The sequence below is a fragment of the Ovis canadensis genome, chromosome 2 (genome assembly GCF_042477335.2).
Source record: "Ovis canadensis isolate MfBH-ARS-UI-01 breed Bighorn chromosome 2, ARS-UI_OviCan_v2, whole genome shotgun sequence".
Classification (NCBI taxonomy): Eukaryota; Metazoa; Chordata; class Mammalia; order Artiodactyla; family Bovidae; genus Ovis; species Ovis canadensis.
The window spans coordinates 246,966,740-246,976,808 of NC_091246.1; the positions used below are offsets into that span (position 1 = coordinate 246,966,740).

The 10,069-nt window shown below is 43.9% G+C and overlaps 1 protein-coding gene across 4 annotated transcripts; it reads left to right on the forward strand.

Annotated features, from left to right (window-relative positions):
* Positions 1-5,581: 5,581 nt before the first annotated feature.
* Positions 5,582-9,614, forward strand: RSRP1 (arginine and serine rich protein 1). 4 transcript variants are annotated; one of them, XM_069575017.1, is made up of 6 exons: positions 5,597-5,806; positions 6,034-6,300; positions 6,439-6,572; positions 7,186-7,337; positions 8,568-8,651; positions 9,154-9,614. In XM_069575017.1, exons 2-6 carry the CDS (start codon positions 6,086-6,088, stop codon positions 9,271-9,273), a joined length of 705 nt encoding a protein of 234 aa, XP_069431118.1. In that variant the 5' UTR covers positions 5,597-5,806; positions 6,034-6,085; the 3' UTR covers positions 9,274-9,614. The 4 variants fall into 4 exon arrangements, 2 of the variants coding, with proteins under 2 accessions (XP_069431117.1, XP_069431118.1); XM_069575016.1 differs by having other exon boundaries at positions 5,582-5,806; positions 6,034-6,572; XR_011254096.1 differs by having other exon boundaries at positions 5,583-5,806; positions 6,034-6,572; positions 7,754-8,651.
* Positions 9,615-10,069: the final 455 nt, after the last annotated feature.

Genomic DNA, 10,069 nt, shown 5'->3' on the forward strand with positions numbered 1-10,069 from the left:
CAGTGCTAAATTTTTCTTAACATATCCAATAGCATCTAATATAATAAACATTCTATAAATATTTGTGGAAGGAGAGATGGGGTTTAAATATCTTTCATAGGGAGAAAAAGATAACTATTAAATCATTAATGGTATGATGAAACATTGCAGAACCTCTGCATGATCAGTTTGAGGAAGAGAGACTTGATCAGGTTGGCAAAATAAAATAGGAAAAACTGAAAAAGGCAAAGTAAAATAAACAATAGGCTCCAATGGAAGAGATAAGGTCAATAATGCAGTTTCTCTGATAAATGTAAATAGGTTGAATTTACCTATTAAATGAAAAAAGTCTTTAATGTTGGGTGTAAAAACTGACCTAGGTGTTATTCACCTAACTCAGCTAGATGTTGTGTAGCTTTCAAACACATAAAACAAACTGAACACTTAAAAAATATCATCAAAATATCTTAGAATACACGTAGCAAGGTAAGTGTAAGATGTGTATGGATAAAAGCTATAAAACTTTAGTGAGTGTATTAGTTTTCTACTGCTTCAGTAACAAATAGTCACAAACTTAGTGTCTTCTTCTTGTTGTTGTTCAGTCACTCAGTCATGCCCTACTCTTTGCGACCCCATGGACTGCAGCATGCCAGGCTTCCCTGTCCTTCACCATCTCCTGGAGCTTGCTCAAACTCATTCCATTGAGTCAGCAATGCCATCCAACCATCTCAGCCTCTGTTGTCCTCCTTCCCTCCTCCTTTCATTCTTTCCCAGCAACAAGGTCTTTTCTAATGAGTTGGCTCTTTGCATCAGGTGGCCAAAGGATTGGAGCTTCAGCATCAGTCCTTCCAATGAATATTCAGGAATGATTTCCTTAAGGATGGACTGGTTGGATCTCCTTGCAGTCCAAGGGACTCTTATCAAGAGTCTTCTCCAACACCACAGTTCAAAGCATCAGTTCTTCAGTGCTCAGACTTCATATGGTCCAATTCTCACATCCATACATGACTACTGAAAAAACCATAGCTTTGACTAGATGGACTTTTGTTGGCAAAGTAATGTCTGCCTTTTAATATGCTATTTAGGCAATCACAGTTTTTCTTCCAAGGAGCAAGCGTCTTTTAATTTCATGGCTGCAGTCACCATCTGCAGTGATTTTTGGAGCCCAAGAAAATAAAGATTTAATAGTGTCTCAACCAACCCCAATTTATTAACAGTTCTGTGAGACTGGTCGCTGGTCTAAAGTCACGGTGTCAGCAGGGTTGCCAGTGCATTCTTTCAGGAGACCTAGGGGCAAATCCCCAACATTTTGCTCAGTCAGATATTGGAGGAATTCGGTTCTGAGATTGTAGGACAAAGGGCTCTATTTCCTTGGTGCTGCCAGCAGGGAGTCATCCTTAGTTCTCACAGACCTCTCTGAGTCCTTGCAGATATTCCATAATATTTCAGAAGCAGCAATGAATGGTGGAGTTTTTCTCTTGCTTTGAATCTCTCCTCTGATTAGACTGGGCTACCCTATATAATCCAAGATGTGATTTTGTATCTTCCCTCCAAAAAGAGTGGCCTTTGTAAAAATCTCACCCTTGACTTGCAAAGCAGCTAATTAATACTTCTCCTTACACAAGTGGTAAATTCGTTGGATGAAAACTTATTTTAAGGCAACTGTCATGTTTATTAACAATGTGTGTGTGTGTGTGTGTGTATGTGTGTGTGTGATAGTCACTCAGTCGTGTCTGACTCTGTGACCCCATTAACTGTAGATCACCAGGCTTTCCTGTCCATGGAATTCTCCAGGCAATACTGGAATGGACTGCCATTCCCTTTGGCAGAGGATCTTCCTGACCCAGGGATTGAACCCTGGTCTCCTGCATCTCAGGCAGCTTCTTTACCACTTGAGCTACAGGGAAATCCTTATTATTAACAATTAATATGTTTAAAATGGTCATCTGAGTTAAATTCACCCATTCCAGTTCATTTTAGTTCGCTGATTCCTAAAATGTTGATGTTCACTCTTGCCATCTCCTGTTTGACCACTTCCAATTTGCCTTGATTCATGGACCTAACATTCCAGGTTCCTTTGCAGTATTACTCTTTACAGCATCAGACCTTGCTTCCATCTCCAGTCACATCCACAACTGGGTGTTGTTTTTGCTTTGGCTCCGTCTCTTCATTCTTTCTGGAGTTAGTTCTCCACTGATCTCCAGTAGCATATTGGGCACCTACTGACCTGGGGGGTGACCTTTCAGTGTTCTATCGTTTTTTCCTTTTCATGCGGTTTTCAAGGCAAGAATACTGAAGTGGTTAGCCATTCCCTTCTCCAGTGGACCACATTCTGTCAGACCTCTCCACCATGACCCGCCCGTCTTGGGTGGCCCTACACGGCATGGCTCATAGTTTCATTGAGTTAGACAGGCTGTGGTCCATGTGGTTAGACTGGTTAGCTTTCTGTGATTGTGGTTTTCAGTCTATCTGCCCTCTGATGGTGAGAAGGCAATGGCAACCCACTCCAGTACTCTTGCCTGGAAAAATCCCGTGGATGGAGGAGCCTGGTAGGCTGCAGTCCATGGGGTCGCTAAGAGTCGGGCACGATTGAGTGACTTCACTTTTACTTTTCACTTTCATGCATTGGAGAAGGAAATGGCAACTCACTCCAGTATTCTTGCCTGGAGAATCCCAGGGACGGAGGAGCCTAGTGGGCTGCCGTCTATGGGGTTGCAAAGAGTCTGACATGATGACTGAAGCGACTTAGCAGCAGCAGCAGCCCTCTGATGGAGAAGGATAAGAGGCTTATGGAAGCTTCCCGATGGGAGAGACTGACTGAGGGGGAAACTAGGTCTTGTTCTGATGGGTGGGGCCATGCTTAGTAAATCTTTAATCCAATTTTCCACTGATGAGTAGAGCTGTGTTCCCTCCCTGCTATTTACCTGGGGCCAAACTATGGTGGGGGCTTCCCTGGTGACATCCTCTGCAGATGCAGAGGCTAAAGTGTCTGCCTGCAATGTGGGAGACCTGGGTTCGATCCCTGGGTCGGGAAGATCCCCTGGAGAAGGAAATGGCAACCCATTCCAGTATTCTTGCCTGGAGAATCCCATGGACGGAGGAGCCTGGTGGGCTACAGTCCATGGGTCGCAGAGTCAGACACGACTGAGTGACTTCACTTTCACTTTCAAACTATGGTGGAGGTAATGAAGATAATGGTGACCTTCTTTAAAACATCACATGCATGTACTGCTACACTCAGTGCCCCCAACCCTGCAGGAGGCCACCACCGACCCACACCTCCACTGGAGACTCCTGGACACTCACAGGCAAGTCTGGGTCAGTCTGTTGCACTCAATATGCCAACAAATTTGGAAAACTCAGCAGTGGCCACAGGACTGGAAAAGGTGAGTTTTCATTCCATCCCAAAGAAATCCAATGCCAATGAATGCTCAAACTTCCGCACAATTGCACTCATCTCAATCAGTCAGTCAGTCAGTTCAGTTGCTCAGTCATGTCCGACTCTTTGCAAACCCATGAACTGCAGCACGGCAGGCCTCCCCGTCCATCACCAACTCCCGGAGTTCACTCAGACTCACGTCCATCGAGTTGGTGATGCCATCCAGCCATCTCATCCTCAGTCGTCCCCTTTTCCTCCTGCCCCCAGTCTCTCCCAGCATCAGAGTCTTTTCCAATGAGTCAACTCTTTGCATGAGGTGGCCAAAGTACTGGAGTTTCAGCTTTAGCATCAGCCCTTCCAATGAACACCCAGGACTGATCTCCTTTAGAATGGACTGGTTGGATCTCCTTGCACTCATCTCACATGCTAGTAAAGTAATGCTCAAAATTCTCCAAGCTAGGCTTCAATAAAACGTGAACCAAGAACTTCCAGATGTTCAAGCTGGTTTTAGAAAAGGCAGAAGAACCAGAAATCAAATTGCCAACATCTGCTGGAACATCAAAAAAGCAAGAGAGTTCCAGAAAAACATCTATTTCTGCTTTATTGACTATGCCCAAAGCCTTTGACTGTGTGGATCACAATAAACTGTGGAAAATTCTGAAAGAGATGGGAATACCAAACCACCTGACCGGCCTCATGAGATATCTGTATGCAGGTCAGGAAGCAACAGTTAGAACTCGACATGGAACAACAGACTGGTTCCAAATCGGGAAAGGAGTACATCAAGGCTGTATACTGTCATCCTGCTTATTTAACTTATATGCAGAGTACATAATGAGAAATGCTGGACTGGATGAAGCTCAAGCTGGAATCAAGATTGCTGGGAGAAATATCAACAAGCCCAGATATGCAAAAAACATCACCCTTATGGCAGAAAGTGAAGAGGAACTAAAGCGCCTCCTGATGAAAACCAAAGAGGAGAGTGAAAAAGTTGGCTTAAAGTTCAACATTCAGAAAATGAAGATCATGGCATCCGGTCCCATCACTTCATGGCAAATAGATGGGGAAACAGTGGAAACAGTGGCTGACTTTATTTTTCTGGGCTCCAAAATCACTGCAGATGCTGATTGCAGCTATGAAATTAAAAGATGCTTACTCCTTGGAAGGACAGCTATGACCAACCTAGACAGCATATTAAAAAGCAGAGACATTCCTTTGCCAACAAAGGTCTGTTTCGTCAAAGCTATGGTTTTTCCAGTAGTCATGTATGGATGTAAGAGTTGGACTGTAAGGAAAGCTGAGCGCCAAAGAATTGATGCTTTTGAACTGTGGTGTTGGGGAAGACTCTTGAGTCCCTTAGTCTGCAAGGAGATCCAACCAGTGCATCCTAAAGGAGATCAGTCCTGAATATTCATCGGAAGGACTAATACTGAAGCTGAAGCTCCAATACTCTGGCCACCTGATGTGAAGAACTGACTCACTGCAAAAAACCCTGATGTTGGGAAAGATTGAAGGTGGGAGGAGGAGACGACAGAAAATGAGATGGCTGGACGGCATCACTGACTCAATGAACATGAGTTTGAGTGGACTTCAGGAGTTGGTGATGGACAGAGAGACCTGGCGTGCTGCAGTCCATGGGGTCGCAGAGTCAGACACGACTGAGAGACTGAACTGATGTCTAAAATGTATCCTACTTATACATTCTTGGAAATAAAAGTCATCAGTGTTTAATCCCTAGCACCAAAATAATAACTGGAATAATCTCAGACGTCATTCTGAACCTTCAGTAAATTAAACGTCAGCTATGGGTATCTCTGCAGTCTGTCTTTACCTTTCTTACTTTTTCTAGCCAAGACACATTTTCTAAGATAATGCATGCAATGACACGCTTTCCGTGACGTCTCAAGAGGGCGGCCCACCTTCCGGACACGGGTCAGGAGGAAGTGGCTAATAAGGGTTCCGGGAGGCACAGCCCGAGCCTGCAGCTTTCCAGAAGAGGAGACCACGCACCAGTCAACACGGGCCGGGCATAAAGCCCCACCACTAGTGTAACCCGCGCGATGCTGCCTTATTTCCGCCCACTTACAGCCAAAAACCCAAACAGCCAGCGGCGGATACCCGGATGGCGCGAAGGCGTACCCGCGCATGCGCATCTCAGAGACCAATGGGCGAGGCGGAGGGTGGGGCTGGGCGGGCAGAGAGGAGAGCGTCAGTTGGACGAGAAGAGCCACGCCCACCACGCAACGTCTGTGCGCACGCGCAGAGCGCCAGCTCCTGGTACTTTAGACGAGTCTGCTGTCGCCCTGTTCAAATCGTGTCAGGACGCTGGACGTGGAGGGTTGGAGTGTTCGTTTGGGGAAGAACAGTGAACCTGTCTTCGTCGTTAGCTTCTACAGGAAGGCGTGCGTTGGGCCTTTCTCTCACTGAGTGAGGCGTCGACGGCCTGTGGTGGGTCTTCTGGTGACAGGGTGCTCCCGCCAGTACCTCAGGACGTGTGTGTCCCCGGGCCTGCGTGAGCTCCACGGGTGGGGGATGGAAGGTGGCCTGGCGGGAAGGCCGGCCGCAGGCGGCGCCACTGCCTGGAGGCCAGGAGGTTGATTTTCTCCTGGTTCCGGGGCCGCCCTCGCGACTCATTCCGGAACTTAACGTTTTTTTCTTTTTGCGTTTGTTTTTAGGAACTGAGTTTCTGGCAAGGGATACTCGTAGAAGAGTTTGCTGCCGGCCGAGATGTCCAGCTACGTGAACGACCTGTGGCCGGGTTCGCCGCCCAAGGCCTCGCCCTCGTCCTCGCGGTCGGGCCCGTGCAGCCGGCCGTCGTCGGCCTCCGGGAGCCGCTCTTCGTCCCGTTCCAGCGTCTCGAGCCGGTCGTGGTCCCGGAGCCGCAGCCCGCCCGGGCGGAGGAGCCGCTCCAGGTCTCGCTCCCGAAGGCGCCACCAGAGGAGGTACCGGCGCTACTCGCGCTCTTACTCGCGGAGCCACTCGCGTTCCCGCAGCCGCCGGTACCGGGAGAGGCACTCCGGCTCCACCCGGACGTCCTACCGGTCCCGCAGCCGCTCCCGCTGCCGCTTGTATTACCGTAGGGCCTACGGCATCGCGCGAGGCCGCCGCTACTACGGCTTCGGCCGCACCGTCTACCCCGAGGAGCGCAGAAGCTGGAGGGGGCGATCCCGGAGCAGGTCGCGAAGCCCAACCCCCTTTCGCTTGAGCGAGAAAGGTGAGTCGTTGGAGAGGCCTTCGGGGAAAGAGGATGGCCCCCAGCGGGTCAATAGTTAAGACTCCAGTACGGTTGGCATCCAGTTTTAAAATGGACCGCTTTCTTTCCCCCTAGGGCTTAGCACCGTGCCTTAAAATGGCTCTGTGGAGGGCAGTTGTGGGTGGACCAGCTCTCAAAATGCTGCTGATTTATTGACCAAGCTTTTGATTATTGGTGGCTCAGGCGGTAAAGCGTCTGTCTCCAATACGGGAGACCTGGATTCTATCCCTGGGTCGGGAAGATCCCCTGGAGAAGGAAATGGCAACCCACTCCATCCAGTACTCTTGCCTGGAAAATCCCATGGACAGAGGAGCCTAGTAGGCTACAGTCCATGGGGTCGCAAAGAGTCGGACACTACTGAGCGACCTCACTTTTCCTTTCCTTTGATTATTGAGGGAAGCTTACTTTTCTAAACAAAAGAGGTAGAATTCTCTTTCCTAAATAGAAATATATTTTATACGTGGAGATACTGTTTAAATATCTTTATATTACTAGTGTAAGAACACTTTGTGATTTTGAGTTTTTTTGGAGAAATGATACCAGATAAATGAACATTTTGTGTTTCTTTTTGTAGATCGAATGGAGCTGTTAGAAATAGCCAAAGCCAATGCAGCAAAAGCGTTAGGAACAGCCAACTTTGACTTGCCAGCTAGTCTCAGAAGTGTATCTGTATCTAAAGAAAGAAACCAGGAAACAGGTGTACTGAATAATGGTGCAAAGTCTGAGGTAAGTATTTTGTTTATTTTAAAAATAAACAATCTTCAAACTTCATCTCTAAACTTAATATTAAAATAAATAAGGTCTTCAGAAGACTACTACCAGAAAGAGCTGATTATCCATTTTTATTCCATTTACCCTAGACTGTTTCTTGGGATGGCTAGCTAATATAAATAACAGACCTGACAATATTAGATAGTGTCTTTCCCATGAAAGTGGGAGACTAATGACCTTTATTTTCAATTGCCATAATCCTGATTACTTCCATAATTGTAGCTGATACTTTGGTGATTTCTTTGTAGTTACCAAGTTTTTCTCGCTAGTTTTTTATAGAGTATCTGTAATTTTCATTTGCAGGGTTATGTTCCCACAGCTTCTGTACTCAACATACAGTATAGTTTATCTGCTTTATTTCTGTCTTATAGAAATCATGAATGTGGTCTCCAGACATTGATGAAGAAAGTCTGTTGGTAATTGATACATGCGCAAAAGCATCAGAGGTTAAACTAATTTGAAGTCTATGTTGACACACTGAAAGCTTAGTGTTTTGTTGGTAGATTCCGATGCATGCTAGAATTTGGGACAAGCACCATTTGGATAAGATACTAAAGACAATTTTTAAATGAAAGTGTACTTTGTAATGGTGGGGCATCTGATACAGATGTCCCTTTGATAATATATGCAATATATTCCAGATGTTTTGAGAGATTACAGAAGAAGAGGCCTGCTTCATTTGCAGATAAGTTTATTATAATTCTCCAGAAATGTGCAGCATAAAATGCATAGCTTTAAAGGTTTATAATAATTAGGAATTGATACATTCAGTTAACATGAAAACGATGGGTTATCTATCATGCAGACTGAGATGTGGGTTTGCCTAAGCATTAGTGGTGGACAAATAAGAGTTGAGTTGATTTTTTAGGTGATTAGGTACCCAACTGGATGGGCAAATGCCTTAGTTCTTTTGAAACTAGGTATTTTTTGGTATTTTATTTTCACAGTTACTTGAATTTAGATCAGAGGGATACATACAATACTGCTTTATGGAGAAAGGTATCTTAAATCATTGAGTCAATTTTATGGGAAAAACTTAACAAAAGTACTATGTTATTTTAGGATGTTGACTGGTTAGATCAAACTTGATTTATGTCTCTACAAGTAAATTCATAATACAATTGGACTACTTTTTATACCTACAAGGGTATGACTTCTAAAATTTACTTTCTTTTACCTGTCTAGCTATCGGACAAGTTAACAGAAGATGGAACAAAAAATGCCAATGAAAAGTCTTATCAGCAAAAAAGCATTACTTTTAGCTCTAACGTAAGTATATCTAAGCATTGATCACTCAAAAACTAGACTTGGAATGTATTTCTGTTGGGGGCTTTTATTTTGTTGGCTTACTTGTGATATGAGGCCTACTAAGCCACTAAATAGAATTTTTAATACTTTTTTTGTGTGGGCCTCACAAGTGACCAATAGGTTCTTACTCTAATATGCACATTCTCAGTTTCAGTGTTTTCCCCTTTTAACTGTTCCCCTTTGTCCTTTTTGATTGTTGAAATATTTTAAAATCTCAGAATATCCTGTGATTAGAATAATCAGCTAAAAGCTTAATAAAACTATCTTAATATCTCCCTATTGCAGTATGCCTTGCACGTATCTGATTTTCCCCACTAGTGTCTTGGCTTAACAGTTTGATGGAATTAAGTTGCAAGTGAGGTCCATGGCTTTGCATTTGGTTGGTGTCTTTTATTTAATGTGATAGTTTAAATATATAATGTATGTGTTTGGGAAGCTGACTTAAGAATTTGTTCTCTTTCAGAATTCTGTAGCAAAGCCTGTGCTTCAGAAATCAGCTAAAGCTATTGCTGAAGAGAATTCTTCAGGATCCCCAAAAATAGACAAGAAGAAAAGTCCATATGGACTGTGGATACCTGTCTAAAAAAAGCCAGCTGCTAAGGTTGCCTGAAATGCACTTTTTTTTGCAAGTTTGTTTCTAGCATTATTCCATTCTTGTGAACCATTTAGTGGTGGTGTTGCAATTACAAATGACAACACAAAAATATGTAAATACTTAATTTAAATAATGATTTAGATTTCTCTTGCAGATGGGAGATAGCACAAATGGACCACAGGTTACACACAGGTGGGATTCTTGTATATTTACGCTTGTAAATATTTTATATAATATGGATCTGTTATGTAGAAGTGAAATTTTTAAAAGCAAACAGTAATTGAACTGTTTGTGTTGTAAACATTTTGTTAATAAATTTTTAAAAATTATTTTAGTCTCTCTTGATTTTGTATATTTTACATAATGGGTTTTTATTTAATGAAGAAGAATGAGGTAGTATCTCCTTTAAAACCTTCCTGCTCCCAGATCCAAATCCATGGATTGATACCATAGGGCTCAGTGACCTTACCTGGGAGTTCATGAGAACGTTGAACCTCAAGTCTCTACCCCAGATCTGAATTAGAAATTGAATCACAACCGTGTTCCCCGTTGATGTAGATACTCATTAAAATCTGAAAAGTTTGGCCTTAAAGACTTAATATTAGCATAGTGTTGTCCTGAACTGAGCATCAGGGCAGGAAACTCAGAGAGGTTGAAGTGGAATTGCTCAATGAGCTAGAAAATCAGAGGCTTTAGTTGCATTTATTTTCTTCCATCATGTTTTAATATTCATTGATTTGAAATTCTTGAATGCTTCTTACTATAGCTGAGAAGGAACTTAACT